General features: G+C 51.9%; 1 protein-coding gene across 1 annotated transcript in view; it reads right to left on the bottom strand.

Annotated features, from left to right (window-relative positions):
- SDK2 (sidekick cell adhesion molecule 2) overlaps nt 1–17,801 on the bottom strand; it is a 285,180-nt gene that overhangs the window by 68,638 nt on the left and 198,741 nt on the right. The window contains 8 exon segments of the mRNA XM_021066690.1: nt 1,539–1,653; nt 1,656–1,678; nt 7,088–7,235; nt 8,008–8,144; nt 8,448–8,624; nt 13,983–14,085; nt 15,459–15,626; nt 17,322–17,438. Of these exon segments, the coding sequence (XP_020922349.1) occupies nt 1,539–1,653; nt 1,656–1,678; nt 7,088–7,235; nt 8,008–8,144; nt 8,448–8,624; nt 13,983–14,085; nt 15,459–15,626; nt 17,322–17,438 (988 nt within the window).

The following is a 17,801-nucleotide window of genomic DNA, read 5'->3' as shown; positions in this document are numbered from 1 at the left end:
ATCGCTCATGGGAGAACCACAACGCACCCACATTTCACAGTCTAATTACTGGGAAATAAGAGACCCCAAATTATTCCGATGCATCACAAACCCCCAAAGCCGTGGTTCTCAAACCTTAGCGTGCATAAAGCACACCTGAGAAGCTTGTTAAAACACAGTTTGCTGGGCCTACCCCAAAGTTGCCCATTCAGGAGGTCAGGGGAATTTGCATTCCTATCAAGTTCCCCCGTGATTCTGATGTTCCTGGTCAGGGGACCACACTTGGAGAACCACAGCCCTTCAGGCTTCACCAAAACACCCACAACAAAGTTAACTGAAAATGGAGCAGCCAAACCAACAATAACTTCTCCCAAAATGTGGGAGTCCCATTGCTGCGAGGGTCCAGGTGCAGGAAAGAGACACGCGACATGGCCTAGCACTGTGCGACCAGCCAGAGTTCAGACGGCTGACGAGAGTTCTCAGTAGCTTCAAACAATGCAAGAATTTTCTTCGATGAATATCAAATTTTAGTAACATCTTAATACTACACTTCAGGTTGCCAGTAATCACCCATAGTCAAATGTAAAAACAAAAGGCTATATGACGGGGCTTCATTGTGCAGTAGGGACCAAAGAAAGGACTCCCACTTTTTTTTTTCTTTTTTGGATGCCCCGTGGCATATGGAAGTTCCCAGACCAGGGATGGAATCCCAGCCAGAGCTGTGACCTACACCACAGCTGTGGCAACACCAGGTCCTTAACCCACTGTGCCAGGCTGGGGATCGAACCCATGTCCCTGCCACTGCAGAGTCATTATCAATCCCGCTGCTCCACAGCAGGAGCTCCAGGGCTTCCACTTTTTAACTGGTTCTTAGCCCAGGACTTTGTCCACTTACGGTCTGTCCTGGGGATATCTGGCCTGTGGTGGACTATTCTTTTTTTTTTTTCTTTTCTTTTCTTTTTAGGGCTGCACCCAAATGGAGGTTCCCAGGCTAGGGGTCCGATCGGAGCTACAGCTGCCGACCTACGCCACAGCCACAGCCACATCAGATCTGAGCCTCGTCTGTGACCTACACCACAGCTCATGACAGCACCAGATCTTTAACCCACTGAGCGAGGCCAGGGATTGAACCTGCAACATCAAGGTTCCTAGTCGGATTCATTTCCGCTGCACCACGACGGGAACTCCTGTGGTGGACTATTCTTGGTTTCCTAGGCGGCTGGCCCCCTCTGTTAGTGTCTGTCTCCCTGTAGCCCTCTTCCCACGTAGCCCTGACACCTGGCAGATCTGCCCATTCACATCCTTGAGGAGGCTACCCTGTGTCTCCTCTCTAGCCTTTCCTATTGGTTTCCAAGGCTCTCGCTGCTGGAAGTTCTTCTAGATGTCTAACCCCAATCCTTCCTACCACAGAGTAGGCATTTCTTGTTGCCTGGTCCTTGTTAGGTGGAGAAGGACCTGCCATGAATCTGCTCTGTTTTCCAACCCACTCTGGCCCCCGCTCCGTCACTGTCCCCTCGGGTCTAGGTGGTCCCTCCTCCTCCTGGGGTGGACCTGCCTACCTGATGATGTAGCCTTTGAGGAGGCCGTTCTGGTGGCTCTCGGGAGGCGGTTGCCACTGGATCATGATGGACTGGTTGGTCCGACCACTGGCAATGACATTCTGTGGCGGGGCCGTGGGGGCTCCTCAGGAAGGGAGACCCTGCATAGGAAAACACCAAGAAAGGGGAGGTTTTTCCACACTTAGTCTCAACAGTAAATGCAGGAGTTTAACAGGACATGAAGAGACCCCCCTGCCACCTGCCGCTCTGTTCCTGGATGACTCTGCACAATTGCTGTGTGCTTTTGGTCTAGTCGCTTAACCTCTCTGAGCTGGTATCTTTATCTATAAAAGCAGTTAAGAAAGCTCCAGTTGCCGGCTTTATGAGTGGCTGAAGCTCAAATGACACAATGCACATAGAAGATTTTTAAAACACTGTAAAACACCAGCCGTGTGTGTTTTTCTGTGTGGTAGAGGGACATGGGGGTCTCGCTTCCCATTTGTCAAAGAAGCTGGGGTTAGGGCTGATGGCGTCATTTTATTTTTAAAATTTATTTATTTATTTTTTGTTTTTAGGGCCACACCTGTGGCATATGGAGATTCCCAGGTCTAACAGGAGCTACAGCTGCCGGCCTACACCACAGCCACAGCAACGCTGGATCCTTAACCCTGAGCGAGGCCAGGGATCGAACCTGCAAACTCGTGGTTCCTAGTTGAATTTGTTTCTCCTCGAGTGTTTCAGAAGCAGGGGGATCAAACACTTACCTCCCAGTTACCAGCTGGTGGTGTACTTGAGCCAGGCTTTCTTTTCTAACCAGCTGAGCCCAGGCTGGGGCGGGTGGGGGCGGCACAGTGTGTGGCCAGAGTTTGCACATCCTCCCGCCTCCTGAAGCCCAGCGCTCCTGCATTTTTCTCCCTGGCATTGCCAAGGGGACACAGCATGCCCCCTCCGTGTATTTTTCACATAACTGACACGCATCCATTAAAAGCAAAAGTTAATTATTTTTGATGGATGTCTTTCCCTTTTTGTTTATTTTTACGTCTTTGTTTCCTGATGGATAGCTTTTCCAAAATGTACCGCGCACTCCCGTGTCTTGGAAAAACCTGAAGTGAGGGTAATTGGACCTTTTTTTTCAGTGAGTCAAGGCCATTAGTTTGAAGCTCCATTAGGAAGATGAGCCTGTGTTTCACAGGGAAGCCTGAAGGACTGGAGAAGTTACAGTCCGGTCCCTGGGCTTCGAGGCTGCCCGGTATCAGCATTTTGTAGCTCAGAGGGACTGAAGGTGTGTCTCTTTGGTTCCTGAAAACACCTTTTGTGGTCCAAACACGGCTTGGTATATAGTAGGTGCTCAGTAAGTGGTGAATAAGTCAGTTCTCCTGTAACTGCTGTCTGTACCAGGCTGTTACCTGTCACTTCTCCATCGTGTTAGACTGTCACAGCCCCTAAGGCAGCCCCCAACCCCCCACCTAGTAAAAGCCACAGAGACCCAAGCTTATTGGAACGGTGGCAAAACCACAGTAGTTGATTTAAGCCAGGCACCTGTGGATGCACCTAAAAACATCTTTTATTTATTTATTTTTTTGTCTTTTTAGGGCCATACCTGCGGCATATGGAGGTTCCCAGGCTAGGGATTGAATTGGAGTGACAGCTGCTGGCCTACACCACAGCCACAGCAATGCAGGATCTGAGCCATGTCTGCGACCTACGCCATAGCTCATGGCAACACCGGATCCTTAACCTGCTGAACGAGGCCAGGGATCGAACCCACAACGTCATGGTTCCTAGTCGGATTTGTTTCCAAAGCACCAAGATGGGAACTCCTAAAAACATCTTTTAAAGAGCAAAGATTCTTGGCTCCTTTAACAAATATTATGCCCATATATATGAGGGTTTGTTTCTGAGCTTTCAGTTCTGTTCCATTGGTCTGTGTGTCTATTTTTATAAGAGTAGCATGCTGTTTTGGCTACTAGAGCTCTGTAGTATAGTTTGGAATCAGGAAGTGTGATGCTTTGGGTTTGTTCTTTGTCCTCAGGATTGCTTTGGCTATTTGGGGTCTTTCGTGGCTCCATAGACATTTTAGGACTGTTTTTCTGTATCTGTGAAAAGTGCCATTGGAATTGTGATAGAGATTGCATTGAATCAATAGATGAGTTTGAGCAACACAGTCATTTTAACAATATAAATACCTCTTGCTTTTTAGGGATGCACCCATGGCATATGGAAGTTCCCTGGTTAGGGGTCAAGTTGGAGCTGCAGTGCTGGCCTACACCACAGCCACAGCAACACCAAATCCGAGCTGCTTCTGTGACTTATGCCGCAGCTTGTGGCAAGCCAGATCCTTGACTCACTGAGAGAGGCTGGGGATTGAACCTGCATCCTCATGGACCCTAGTTGGGTTCTTAACTTGCTGAGCCACAGTGGGAACTCCCATTTTAACAATATCAACTCTTCCCAATGGGAAAAGGATAGTCTCTTCAATAGAAGATGCTGGGAAAACGGGATAGCACACGCAGAAGAATGTAACTGGACCCCTATCTTCTACCATTCATAAAAATGAACTCAAAATGGATTAAAGACAAACTGAGGACCCGAAACTGTAAAACTCCTAGAAGAAAACATAGGGAATGGACATTCCCTTGGGGCGCAGCCAGTTAAGGATCCAGCATTGATGCAGCTGTGATGCAGGATGAAACTTTGGTGAGGATTCAATCCCTGGCTCGCGAAATTCCACATGCAGCGGGTGCAGCCAAAAAAGAAAGAAAGAAAGAAAGAAAATATAGAAAAAAGCTCCTTGATGTTGGTCTTGGCAGTAATTTCTTAGCCATGACAGCAAAAGCAAAAATACATAAGTGAGACTGTATCAAACTGAAAAGCTTCTGGACAGCAAAAGAAACAACCAACAAAATGAAAAGGTAGCCTATGGAATGGGAGAAAATACTTGCAAATCAAAATGCATAAAGAACTCTTACAACTCAATAGCAAAAAAAATAAAATAAATTAAAAAAAAATAAAAAAACTTGGTTTAAAAAATGGGCAAAGGAGTTCCCGTTGTGGTGCAGTGGTTAACGAATCCGACTAGGAACCATGAGGTTGCGGGTTCGATCCCTGGCCTTACTCAGTGGGTTAAAGATTTGGCGTTGCTGTGAGCTGTGAGGTAGGTCGCAGATGCAGCTCGGATCCCGCGTTGCTGTGGCTCTGGCGTAGGCCGGCGGCTACAGCTCCGATTCAACCCCTAGCCTGGGAACCTCCATATGCCGTGGGAGTGGCCCAAAAAATGGCAAAAAGACCAAAAAAAAAAAAAAAAAAAAGGGCAAAGGGGATTTCCCGTCATGGCTCAGTGTTTAACAAACCTGACTAGTATCCATGAGGACATGGGTTCGATCCCTGGCCTCACTCAGTGGGGCTAAGGATCCGTCATTGCCGTGGGCTGTGGCGTAGGTCGCAGATTCGGCTCAGATCGGGTGTTGCTGTGGCTATGGCTGTGGCTGTGGTGTAGGCTGGCAACTATAGCTCAGATTCGATCCCTAGCCTGGGCATGTCCACATGTGGCGGGTGCAGCTGCAAAAAGACAAAACAAAAAAAGGGCAAAAGAAATGCACGGACACTTTTCTAAAGAAGACACGCCAATGGCCAACAGGTCCACGAAAAGGTGCTTCACCTCATTCATCAAAAGGGAAATGCAAGCGCGTTAATCAAAGCACAATGAGATATCGCCTCCTCCCGTCGGAATGGCTGTCATCAAAAAGACAAGAAGTGCCAAGCGCTGGTGAGGATGCGGAGAGAAGGGGCGCCCTTGAGCACAGCTGCTGGGCGTGTAGGCTGGTACAGGGATGCTGGAAAAGAGTAGGATGGTCCCCCTAGGATGGGAAAGAGAATGGCCATGGGGTCCAGCCATCCCACTTCTGGGGATCCATCCCCCCAAAGAAAGGAAAACAGGATCTCGGCGAGCTCTCGCACTGCCCGTTCCCAGTGGCGATATTCACAAGAGCTAAGACATGGAAACAACCTACCAGTCCGTCAATGGATGAATGGATGGGGAAGATGCAGCATACAGGGAGGTTTTTTGTTTGTTTGTTTGTCTGAATGTCTTTTTAGGGCCACACCTGCGGTATATGGAAGTTCCCAGGCTAGGGGTTGAATTGGACCTACAGCTGTCAGCCTACACCACAGCCATAGCAACGCGGGATCTGACCTGCACCTGAGACCCACACCACAGCTCATGGATCCTTAACCCACTGAGCGAGGCCAGGGATCAAACCCATGTCCTCGTGGATACTAGTCAGGTTCGTTACTGCTGAGGCACGATGGGAACTCCACAAGGAGACATTTTCAGCCATGAGAGAGAAAGAAATCTTGGTATTTGTGACAACATGGATGGACCCACAGGGCATTATGTTAAGTGAACTAAGTCAGAGAAAGACAAATACCACATGGAATCACTTATCTAACAGAGCTGAACTCAGAGAAACAGAGAGCGGTGAACAGAGGCTGGAGTGGGGGTGGGGGAGTGGTTGATCAAAAGGTATAAACTTTGAGTTACAAGAATAACCCGTTCTGGGAGTTCCCTGGTGGCCTGGTGGTTAAAGGACCTGGTGTTGTCACTGCTGTGGCTCGGGTTCGATCCTTGGCCCAGAGACCGCCTGCATGCTGCCAGCATGGCCAAAAAATAAAAAATAAAATAACAAGTGTTCTGGGGCTGGACTGTACAGCATGGTATTTATAGTGAATAAGACCGCATTATATATTTGAGTGTTGCTAAGAGAGTAGATCTTAAAGGTTCTCACCACAAAAAAGAAACGGTAATTTTGTGACAGGATGGAGGTGTTAGCACGCGCTATGGGGTACAGGAGTGGGTCACCTCGACAAGGTGCATGCCTTAGACCTACCCAGGGTTACAGGCCTAGTCTATCTCCAATCAATCTGGACAAGCTCAAAATAAACGTAAGAAAAAAATAAAAAGCCAGGGCCACAGCATCAGTCGTTTTGACCTCAGTGTCTTCGTCTTGCTGGAGGAGGCTGCTTCTTCTACGGGGGTTTACGGGCCTCCTACACAAGTGGGTATCACTGTGTGACATTTAAACATGGATGAACTGCTGCTTTTAGTCAACTGTCACCATGTTCAAAAAGCTCCGTGGAAGGCCCAACAGGGTCTGATGCTGTGCAAGGTCCTAGATGTCTCCGGAACGGAATGTTCTTTTAATGATGATGCCCCCCACCAACAGGGATGCTGAGCAGCATGGGGTGAGTCTTGGGAGTCACAAAGCTCCCGGTGAGAGGGACAACTCCATCTGGTCAGGGCTTATCCCACGCCTGGCACCGATCACAGCCGCCCCCCCCCCCCCAGTGATCACAGTTTATCTTTCCCATATCCCTGAGAGATAGGCAGGAGCACCTCCAGGCTACAGATGTGGAGACTGAGCCCCAGGGGGGGCAGCCAGGAGCCAGCCAGGATTGGTCCGGCCGCCGGGCCCCACCTGCCATACTGGTTCTAGCAGCAGGCAGCCCCGCTGCTCAGCCCCTCTGTCAGGGAGCCCCTGACACCTCACCCGGAAGAGAGGCTGCGCCCTCACCTCTCCGTGTCCTTGCTGAACTGTCCTTTCCCCACGTCGTTGACGGCACAGAGACGGAACTGATAGGTGCGCGCGGGAACCAAGCCCTTGACCGTCACCGAGGTAGCCTCGGGGTCCACACTGGCCAGGAGCACAGCCCAGGGGGCATCTGTGGGCACAGAGGATGGAGGCAGAGGTGGGCACTTTGGGGGGGTGCTTCTTCCCCCCAATCCCAGCAGGGGTCCAGCCTCATTGGGGCTGGCAGGGTCATGCCTCCCCTGCCTGGTCCAGGAGAGGCTGGTCATGCCATTTTTCTGTGTCCCCTTAGCCCAGCGAGGTTGGAAGGTTCTGGGGGAAGGAGTAATGGCTCATGGGAACAGAGATGCATTCATCTTTTCCATCTTTTTTTTTCCTTTCTCAAATTGATGTGCTCTAGCCAACTGTATTTAAAACACCGCTCCAATTATGCCTGCTAATTCTGGAGTTCACAGCTTGGGGATGAAGGATAAAAAGAAAAAGAAAAACTAGAGTTCCTGTGTGGCTCAGTGGGTTAAGTATCTGGTTGTGTGGCCACAGTGGCTCGGGTTGCTGCTGCGGCGCAAGTTTGATCCCTGGTCCGGGAACTTCTGCATGCTGAGGGTTCGGCAGGAAAAAAAGGGAAAAAAAAAAAAAAGGGAAAGAGAAAGAATAGCCACTGTCCTGGAGTGCCAAGTCCTGAGTTCAGCCTCTGTGGATCTCATTCAGTGGTCACACACCTCGAAGAGGCAGATGCTATGGCTCATTTTGCAGATGAGGAAGCTGGAGCTTCCAGAGGGTTCGCTCAAAGGCACGGAACTAGGAAGTGGGGGACCTGGAGGCCAGCCCTGGGGCTGAGTCTGTGCTGCCGGCAGTGCCCGCTGCCCTGGCTGCAGTCGTGGGTCGGGGCTGGCGAGGGGCCTTACTGTTCTCTGACACCTCCAGGATGTAGCGGCTCAGCGGGCTGTTGCCGTCGAAGGGCTTGCCCCATGTCAGGTTGATGGCCCGTCTCTCCGCGGTGCTGAGGGTTGCCACGGGGTGCTCAGGGGCATGAGGCAGCTGCCTGGAGTGGGGAGACGTGGCGGGGCCACCAGTGAGGTCGAGAGTCAGGTGCCACCCAGGACTCAGTCTGAGCTTCCATGATACCTGGTCCTCAGCCCCCAACCTGGAGATGCCGCTCTGGAGCCCACCTGTCCACAGCCATACCCAGACCCCCTGCCCTTGACAGGGGCCTCCCTGAGCTGGGGAAAGGCCTGGAGGATGCTTGTTCTGAGAGGTGGGCGGGGCAGGGTCACACCTGGCCTGGTGGCTTGCCAGACTGAGCCTGCACCTCCTTTGTCCAGGGACCCAGGCAGGCTGCCCTTACCTCACGCGCAGGTGGGCACTGCGAGAGTCGTTGCCTCCCGCTGAGAGCACCCGGCAGGTGTAGGTGCCAATGTCCCCTGACCACGTCTGCGAGATGTGCAGGGAGCCGCTTTTGTCCAGGCGGAGGCGGGGGTTGCCCTCCAAGCTCAGCGTGGTCCCGTCCTTCTCCCAGACATACCTGAGGGTGAGAAGAACCGGTGAGTAAAGAGAGTCAGGGAAGGTGGGGTGGGGTGGGGGGTGGCTGGATTGGGGGCTGCTCAGCCTGGGGCTGATCTGGAGAGAGGAGCCCCGAAGGCGGGTGGGGGCAAGCCCTGGACCACAGCGGGAGCACCTGCAGCCCCTCACGCCCGCAGGTGGGGCGCTCAGTTCGAGAGCATTAACACATCAAATCATTATCCATCGTTAATACCTGCAGGTCAGGTCCAGGTCAAAGCCTGGTTGCTTTTGGCCAAAAGCCATCGCTGAGCAGCACAAAGAGCGGGCAAAAGGTATTCTCCCAGAGAGGTTAAGAGATTACGGCTGGAAAGAGAATGAACGGTTCTGCGCAGACTACATTTTGGGATTAGTTTTATGAAGGGAATCATTAGATCAATGCGTCGCTGTGACAAATTGACTTTCGTGTCCAAAAAATCACTTTAGCTTTGGTCAGTCAGTACAAAGGGGGACTTGAGAAATTACACACGTGCCCACGCCTGACAATGAGAAATCTCTTCTCTGGATTCGTGCTTGAGCAGATACAGGGATTGCCATCAACACACAGGGGGAGGGTACCAGCTCCTGCTAGGACGCTGGGCTACTACCCACCCCCAGGGAAGGTCGACCAGGGCAGGGCCGAAATGCTTTGCAAATAACCCATCACTCGCTCAAGGAGGGGACAGGGCGGTGGCACTAAGCCACATGGTCCTAGAACTCCCTGGATTTAGGGAGTGGTAGGACAGCTAGGGAGAATGATTCTATATTATTTTTTTAAAATTGTGTTTCCTTAGTCGACTGCACCCATGGCATATGGAAGTCCCAGGCCAGGGATTGAATCTGAGCTGGAGTTGCAACCTACACTGTGCCGGGCTGGGGATCGAACCTGCAATGCCACAGAGATAACCAGATCATTAACTCACTGAGCCACAGCGGGAACTCCGATTCTGTATTACTTTTAACCTAAGTTAAAAAAAAATCAGAAAAGTGGCAAGTACAGATAAGAAAAGAGTAAAGGAAAAAGGGGAGGCCAACTAAAAGTTCTCCCCTGGGGGTAACCATGACTAACGCTTGAGGGCATACCTTCCAGATTCTTCCATCGTGTCCCCCTGGACAGTTACCGTAGTACCACGGTATTCTGGGGTCAGATTCTTGGGCTGAATGTCGCCCTGGCTACTTACCAGTGCAGTCCCAGGGATGTTTATTTAACCTGGCTATGCCTCAGTTTCCTCATCTATCACATAGGAGAAGTAATACCACCCACCTCCCAGGATTGCTACAAGGACGGTGTGAGAAAATACAAAATACTTGGAGTAGCGCCTGGAACTCGGTACGTGATTGATAGAACTTAGCCATCGTTATATATTTTTACTGATACAGCACATTTTTTCATATAAATAATACCTAGCTACCTATCCATCCATCCAGATTTTAAAGCTGCTTTTTTTCACCCAAGAAAATATCATAAATTCCTTTTAATGTGGCATTTCCTCACCATGGTTCACGCTGGCTACAGAGCACTTCATATAATGATTCCTCTGTAACGGCCCCTATAATTCTGGATGTCCAATTTAGCTGCTTGCTCTCTGATACGATAGTTAATGCTGTGATGAACATCCTTGTGGCAGGATCCCCGCCACATTCTAAATCATTTCCTCAAGGATAAATTCTTGGCGGCAAATTGCCGAGTTAAATGTTAAGGTTTTTTTATACATATTTACAAATAGCCCAAAGTAATCACAGTCAATTCATCTCTTTAGCTAGGAAAAAAAAAATCAGCCTGGCTGACATGGATGGGATGGGTAGAACTTTACTTACAAGCAAATCTAGGTGCAGAGAATAATTCCTGCTTAAGAAACGATTTATAACAAGCAGACACCCTTTGTTCCAGGGTACGGTGCTTTTGGAAGCCTCTAGCACCCCCTGTGAAATATTTGTGCCAAAATAACTGAACTCAGATCTCATCAGCAGTTGCTGTAATTAGATATACAACGGGAATAAGTGAACCACACCATGAAAAAGCAGCTAGTCAAATTCAGACGTGGGCTATTCTATAGCAGGGCTATTCTGCAAACTATGGCCCACAGCTTGTTTGTATAAATAAAGTTTTATTGGCATACAAACACACACATGTGTTTACATATGGCTTATGACTGCTTTTGCAGCACAGACACAGACTTAAGAAGCTGTGACAAAGACTCTATGCCTTCAAAGCCTAGAATATTCACTCTCTGCCCTTTACAGAAAAAAGGTGCCCACCTCTGTCCCACAGAACCTGGCTTCTCCAACCAAATACGCGCACAAAAACAAGCCAAAAATAAAAACAAAAGTAAAGACAAAAGTAAAAAGAAAGGGAGAGGGTGCCACGTAGACTAAAGGAGACGCAGGAACCAAACACAACGTGTAGACCTTGTTTGGACCCTGAGTTAAACTAACCCAGTGTGAAAAAGACACTTTTGAGACCATGAGGCCATAGGAATACAGGCTGGAATTAGAAGAAATCAAACAATTGTTCTTTGCGTTAGGTGTGTGACAGGGGACATGGCTGTTACGTTTAAAGAAAAGTCCTTTGCAGGAAGAAAGGCACACTGACATATCTAAGGGTGACATTACATGTTTGAGATGTGCTTTTAAACTGCTGCAGTTAAAAAAATAGCACAGGGTGACAGGCACGAAACAAGATGGCTGAAATGCTGCCAATGGTCGGGCTGAGAGGTGGGTGCTGGAGGATTTGAAGACACAATTCTCTTACTTGGGGTATGTTTTAAAATCTCCATGAATAGAATGTTACACACAAAAGAAACAACCCATCAGTCCATTAAACTTACGTTAAAAAGATCCCCCAAACAACCTGTAATGATATAGCTGGCTATTAAACAATTTTGATGAGTGGTTTTCAGGCATCCTTTCAGCTTTAAATAACAGTCAACAGTCCTCAGAAAATCAAAGATGTGCAAAAATATTTAATTATAAGGATATGCAGAATGATTTTTTTTTCATGGCCACATCCCCAGCATATGGAAGTTCCCGAGCCAGGGGTTGAATCCAAGCTGAGGCTGTGATCCACGCCACAGCTGTGGCAATGCCAGATCCTTTCACCCACGGTTCCCTGGGCAGGGTTTGAACCTTCGACTCGGCAGCAACCCAAGCTGCTGCAGTCAGATCCTTAGCCCACTGTGCCACAGCGGGAACTCCAAGAGGCGTCCATTTTAGTCTGATTTGGTCAGACTGTCTCTAGCTTGTCTGCTTAGGGAATTCCTGGTATGTTTCCTGCAGCTGGAAAAGGGTCTTCATCCTACCTGCACATAAGAACCACCCGGGGAGTTCTAAAAAATACTTAAGACAGCTCCCCAGCCCAAGACTCATCTCTGGAAGGTGGAGGGGGGCAGGGAGGCGCCCCTCCTCCCAGCCGATGGAAGACAGGCAAGGGTGGGGGATGGGGGGGTGGCCTTGGCCACAGATTTTGCCAACTTGGGGGGGGGCGGTTGAAGGATCAGTTCTGTCCTCTTCCCCATCTAAAAAACATTGCTGGAGTTCCCGTTGGGGCTCAGCGGGTTAAGAACCTGATATAGTATCTGCGAGGATGTGGGTTTGATCCCTGGCCTCGATCAGTGGGTTAAGGATCTGGTGTCGCCACGAGCTGTGGTGTAAGTCACAGATGTGGCTCAGATCTGTTGTTGCCATGCCTGTGGCAGCTGCAGCTCCGATTCGACTCCTAGCTCAGGAACTTCCACATGCTGCCGGTGTGGCTGTTAAAAAAAGAAAAAAGGATTGTCCCAGATGGAGAGTTGCACTTGAAGACGAGGACCCCCTCAGTAAACGGAACAGTGATTTCCTACCTGCAGGTTATTGGGGCCCCTGGAACGTGGGCCTGAAGATAGATGGCAAGAGGTCCCTGAATCTTCGTTCATAAGATTTGTCCAGAAAATGAACAAATGTGCAAACATTTCCCAAGCATTAGTAGATAATATTTCAATAAATAAAATGCCAATTTAGTGTAAAGTTATACTGAGTGCATATAGCTTTTTGTCGCAATAAATATTTTCCATTAACAGATGCTAAAATTATAGCAACTATGTACAGGTCTAAGACCTACAGCAGTATTCTCTGGGGAGACTGTGTGGGTTCCGTGGAAGACATTTGTATAATTGGTATATTAATGTTTTTAACGCAAATGCAATAAACCCTGGAATAAACATCCTGGATTATCTGTTGACCATGTTCTAACTTCATCTACGTGATTTCAGGGCTCATGTCTACATTTGCGCTGGCACCACACGGTAATCATCCTAAAAGGCCAATGTTTAATGCTTAAAGAAGTGCTTCTGGAACTGGGGTCTGTGATGGGCCCTCTGACAAGGGCTGTTGGTCTAAAAGTCTAGTAGCCTCGCAGCCAAAGGTGGCTTCCCGGTCCCATATGGTGGGGCCACACAGGATGTCATATACCTAGCAGCCACCAGGTGGCACCCCAGGATGCAGCTGCCTCCAGAGCAGAAGGGCCATTACTCCAAGTGGCATCAATGCCCGGCCTTGCCAGCCTCCATGCCAGTTGCTCCGGCAGTGATACTGCTCACAAAACAGTGAAGCAATGTGGAGGGAATATTTATTTCGAAGGAAGCAGTTGGGTTTTCCTCTCAGCATCCCGGAGCTCAAGAGAGAGCCTGAGAGGACAATTTTCTCCTGGTTTAGTTCCAGAAGCCTTCCCCAAGGTTGGCCCTGGACGTGTCTTTGTCCCAAGCCTGGGAGGGATCCCAGCTTTCATGCCTTTCTTGGCTGCTTCTGTCCCCCCCAGCTTCTCCAGTGGCTTCCACAGGGGACCTGGTTCCCTCCAGGCCAAGCGGCTTGCTGAGGGCTCCCATGGGGGCGGGGTGGCCCCAATTTGGGCCCTTGCCCCTCACATGTGTCTCTCTGAGGGCAAGCTTGGGGCCCTCGCCTGCCCTGGCCCTGTCATTACCCAGAGCCCTCTGCTGTCCACTCCACGGGCAGAGGGTGTAAGGTCTGGGGGCAGTGCTAACAGTGGGTTCACCAGCAACCTGGAGCCTCCACGGCTCCCCAAAGAGATGCCTCTTTCCCTTCCCCTCTCCCACCCCATCCCTCTTTCCTCTGTCTCCCCACGTCCCATCCCCTCCCCATGCCACCCTCCCAATTCAGCTCATGCTGGCTCAGCCCCCAGGCACTTACTTAGCGACCCCCGCCTCTTGGCCCTGCACTGCTCCATAAATGGTTGTTCTCTGACCCCACTGGAAACACTTACCTCCTTGGTATGGACACTCACCCGGCAGCCTGCTACCCCTAAAGCTGCCCCTCCCTTTCCGCCTCCACGGGGTCGCAGCAGAGGAAGTACCTGGTGGTCACGCGGGGGTCGTGGGTCACGCCGCACACCATGGAGGCCTGGGTACCCTTGATGACACTCTGGTCCTGGGGAGGCTTGGTGATGCGGGTCCGGGCTGAAAGACAGCAGAGAGACAGCGTGGTGGGAAGGGGTGTGGGTCCAGAGAGACGGGTGGATGCAGGCGTGGGGGAGGGGGTCTTCAGGTGAACTGGGGCCGCGTGGTGGACTGGTCATCCACTGCGGATGTCCCAGCATGTTAAGAACAACGAGCTGCCCTGTTACGTGAAATTTTTTTTTTTTTTTTTTTGCTTTTTAGGGTCGCACCTGCGGCATATGGAAGTTCCCAGTCAAGGGGGCTAATTGCAACGACAACTGCCAGCCCACACCACAGCCACTGAAACTCAAGATCAAGCCTTGTCTGTGACCTACACCACGGCTCACGGCAAAGCCAGATCCCAACCCACTGATCAAGGACAGGGATCGAACCCATATCCTCATGGATACCAGTAGGGTTTGTTTCTGCTGCGCCACGACAGGAACTCCTGTTATGTGAATTCTTAGAAGCTATGTTCAGAGTGCGGAGGGGCGGTGTTCTTTTTTTCCCTCTTCTTTTTAAGGCCGCACCTGCCACATGTGGAAGTTCCCAGGCTAGGGGTCGAATCTGAGCTGCAGCTGCCGGCCTATGCCACGGCCACAGCAACGCAGGATCCGAGCTGCATCTGTGACCTCTGCTGCAGCCAGTGGCAACGCCAGATCCTAAAGCCCATAGTGGGGGTTCTTTTAATTTTGCTCCCGCAAACCCACACAAGGGATGAAGAAACGGAAATCTAAGGATGGTTGGGGATGTTTTTCCAGCAAATCAGTGGTCCAGCCAGAGTGAAAGAGATCAGCTGATCCCAGGTCTAGTGCCTCATCCACCAGGACCCCCACTGAGCCTAGACCGGGCCCCACCCCCACGTGTGGTACCAGGTCCCACGTGGTACATACAATCTGGGGGCGGGAAGGGCTCTGAGACGATACCCCCGCCTCCAGCAGGGGTCAGCCAACCACAGTCATGGGGGGGGGGGTCAGTCCCGTTGGTGGCCTGTTGGGGTAAATTCTCTCCCTATTGGAACACAGCCATGCCTGCTGGATTAAGCATCATCTATGACTGCTTTTCTGGATGAAACGGATGAGCTGGTTGAGCTGTGACAGAGACTGTCTGGCCACACAGCCTTAAAATATTTACTATCTGGTCCTTTACAGAAAAAGTTTGCTCATTTCTGCCCTAAAGTCTATGCCCATCAGGTGTCTTCTCTCAGCTCGGCCAAGCACGGCAAGGGCCTGGCTCAGTGGGACCCCTGCTCCCGGTTTTCCGCATTAACTCGTCCAGGTTCTTCTTGGACGAAGCGCAGGTGGGACAGATATGGAGTTGCCGGCGGCTTGAGGCGCCGCTCACATTCACCCACGGGCGCGTGTCAAGAGCTCCCGCTCCTCCTGCACACTCACCCCACACGACCAGGTCCGCCGAGGCTTCGTCAACCCCCCGAGAGTTGGTGGCCAAGCAGGTGTAGGTGCCGGCGTCGGAGATGTGCGTGGGGCTGATGAGCAGGCTGCCGGATTCCAGGAGCGTGAAGCGAGGCAGCTGGACAGAGCCGCTGGCCAGGATGCGCTCCCCTGGGGCGGCAGTGGGGGGTTCAGGCGGCGCCCCCCCACCCCCCGCCCCCGGCCCTCTGACACGGCTGGTGCCCAGACCGCAGCCCTCGCCTCCCGGCCCTTCTGGGAGGGTTCCGGCAGACTCCCAGCTTTAGAAAGGCTGGAAGGGCTGGGGGGCGGTGGTGGTGGCAGGACTGAGGACCAGAATGCTTTCTGACTTGGTGACAGACACAGGGCACGGGGTCACAGAGCGGGCTGCCCAGAGCCCGAGTCTCCTGATGTCTCTGCACCCATCACGCTGTCTGCCCTTCGCCAGAGAAGCCGCCGCTGCCTCCCGACGCCGCCGGGAAGAGTCCTCGGAGGCAGCTAGCACCTGGGCTGGCGGGGAGGGGACAGACAGCTCTGACAAGGTGGTGACAGGCGTCCCGCGGAAGGATGCTTCGGGAGGGTCACCTTCAGGGGAGTGGAGCGAGGCGATGGGCGGAGGGATGTGGTGGGCGGGGCCAGCAAGGAGTCGGGGGCGGGGCAGAGAGAGGCGCATGGGGTGCGGGCTGCCCTGGTCTGCACAACCTCCCTCTGCCGTGGGACCTAGGGAGGCCTGGTCCCTGGAAGAGCGAGGGAGAGGGACAGGGGGAGACATGGAAAGAGGAGGAAAGAGAGAGAGGGGGAGAGGATGTGCCTTGTGCAAGAGCGAGTCTGGGAGTGTGGGATTTTTGCGGATGCAACTATTTGAAAGAAAACCCCACCTGCCTGTACAGGGGGGACTCTCTATGCACAAGCCTGTGGCTGAGCGGGTCTGTCTGCCCACGGGTGTGGGCACAGTGAGCGTGTTAGGTGGGTATGTTTACTTCCGGGCCTGAGTACGTGCCTGGGTGTGCCCCCATTCACCCCACAAATAGAGGTGGGGCATCTATTGTGGATGAGACTCCGTTCTAATCCCTGGGGGGACAGGGGACAAAACTGAAAGCCCTGACCTCGTGGGCGGGGGCAGGCAATGAGCAAGATGAACACACCATGGTCTGTATGTCTGCAGGTGGGGAAACAAAACGGGCAGGGGTCTTGGGGGAGGGCCTGGGTGAAACCTTTGGAGGAGGTTCATAGGAGTAGAGACTTGGGGGTGTGAGGGAATGACCCTGTGTACCTGCCTGTGTGTGTCCTGGTGTGTGTGTGTCCACGGGGAGGGCTGTGAAGGTGTGAACAATGCAGAGGCGTGGAGGAGGCACGGGGTGGGCGGACCTAGGTAGATGGCTTGGGCTTTGCTGGCTCAGGTGTCTGGAGCTGCCTGGGGAGGAGGGGGGCCTTCTGCCTGCATTAACAACCACCCCGGGGACAGTACATCACACAGCTGCCATTTGTTGGGCTTCCCTACTTCCCAAGCACAGGGAGGCTGTTCATACTCTCATCGAGACTTCATGCCACCCCCAGGTATGTGTATTACTGCCCCCAGTTTACGGATGGGAACTTTGAGGCTCAGAGTGAATCAGTAACTCACCCAAGATCCCAGGTCTCACAAGAGGTAGAGCTGAGCCTTGAGCCCAATGAGGTGGCTTGTGGTACACCCCGTGGTACACAAGAGGTGCTCTTTGGTTGTGCAGTGCACAACCTTCCCAACTGTACATGGGAAACTCCACCTGGCTAGCTCCAGAACTGAGCCCTGAGGACTGCGCTAGTATTTGCCACATGGTCACACCCTCAAAGCAGATCAGTCTCATGTACCTTTCTGCCAAGTGATGGCCGGCCGGGGAGCCCCCGAAGTCTCACAAGCCAGCACCACCGACATGCCATCAATCACCGTGCTGTCCAGGGGGCCTCTGGTGATGTTGGGGGCGATGCCTGCAAATGGAGAGAGTGGGGCCTCTTAGCCACACCCCCGGTCCTCGTCCTGCCCTGCCACTCCCGCTGGTGTGGGCCCCCTTCAGGGAAGGACGCAAGTGTCCTGACAGACCTCCAGCATCAGGAAGATGCCTTGAAGGCCACAAGGGCCCCCCTCACGACCCGCCCCGGGAAAGGACCCAGGTGACACCAGTCCCTGTCCTGCTTTGACCCTCGAGCATCCTTTTGGGGGAAACTGACGACCCCGAGGGTAACTCACACCCCCAGTGACAAGGGAAATGGGAGTCACCCTTCATTAAACCTGAACTCAAGGCTCTGGTTTATAAAAAACTACTGGCTTTGGAAACAGCGGGCAAAACCAGC

Source organism: Sus scrofa, chromosome 12 (genome assembly GCF_000003025.6).
Source record: "Sus scrofa isolate TJ Tabasco breed Duroc chromosome 12, Sscrofa11.1, whole genome shotgun sequence".
Classification (NCBI taxonomy): Eukaryota; Metazoa; Chordata; class Mammalia; order Artiodactyla; family Suidae; genus Sus; species Sus scrofa.
The sequence above is the reverse complement of the archived record's forward strand: the minus strand, read 5'-3'. Positions and strand labels throughout refer to the sequence as shown.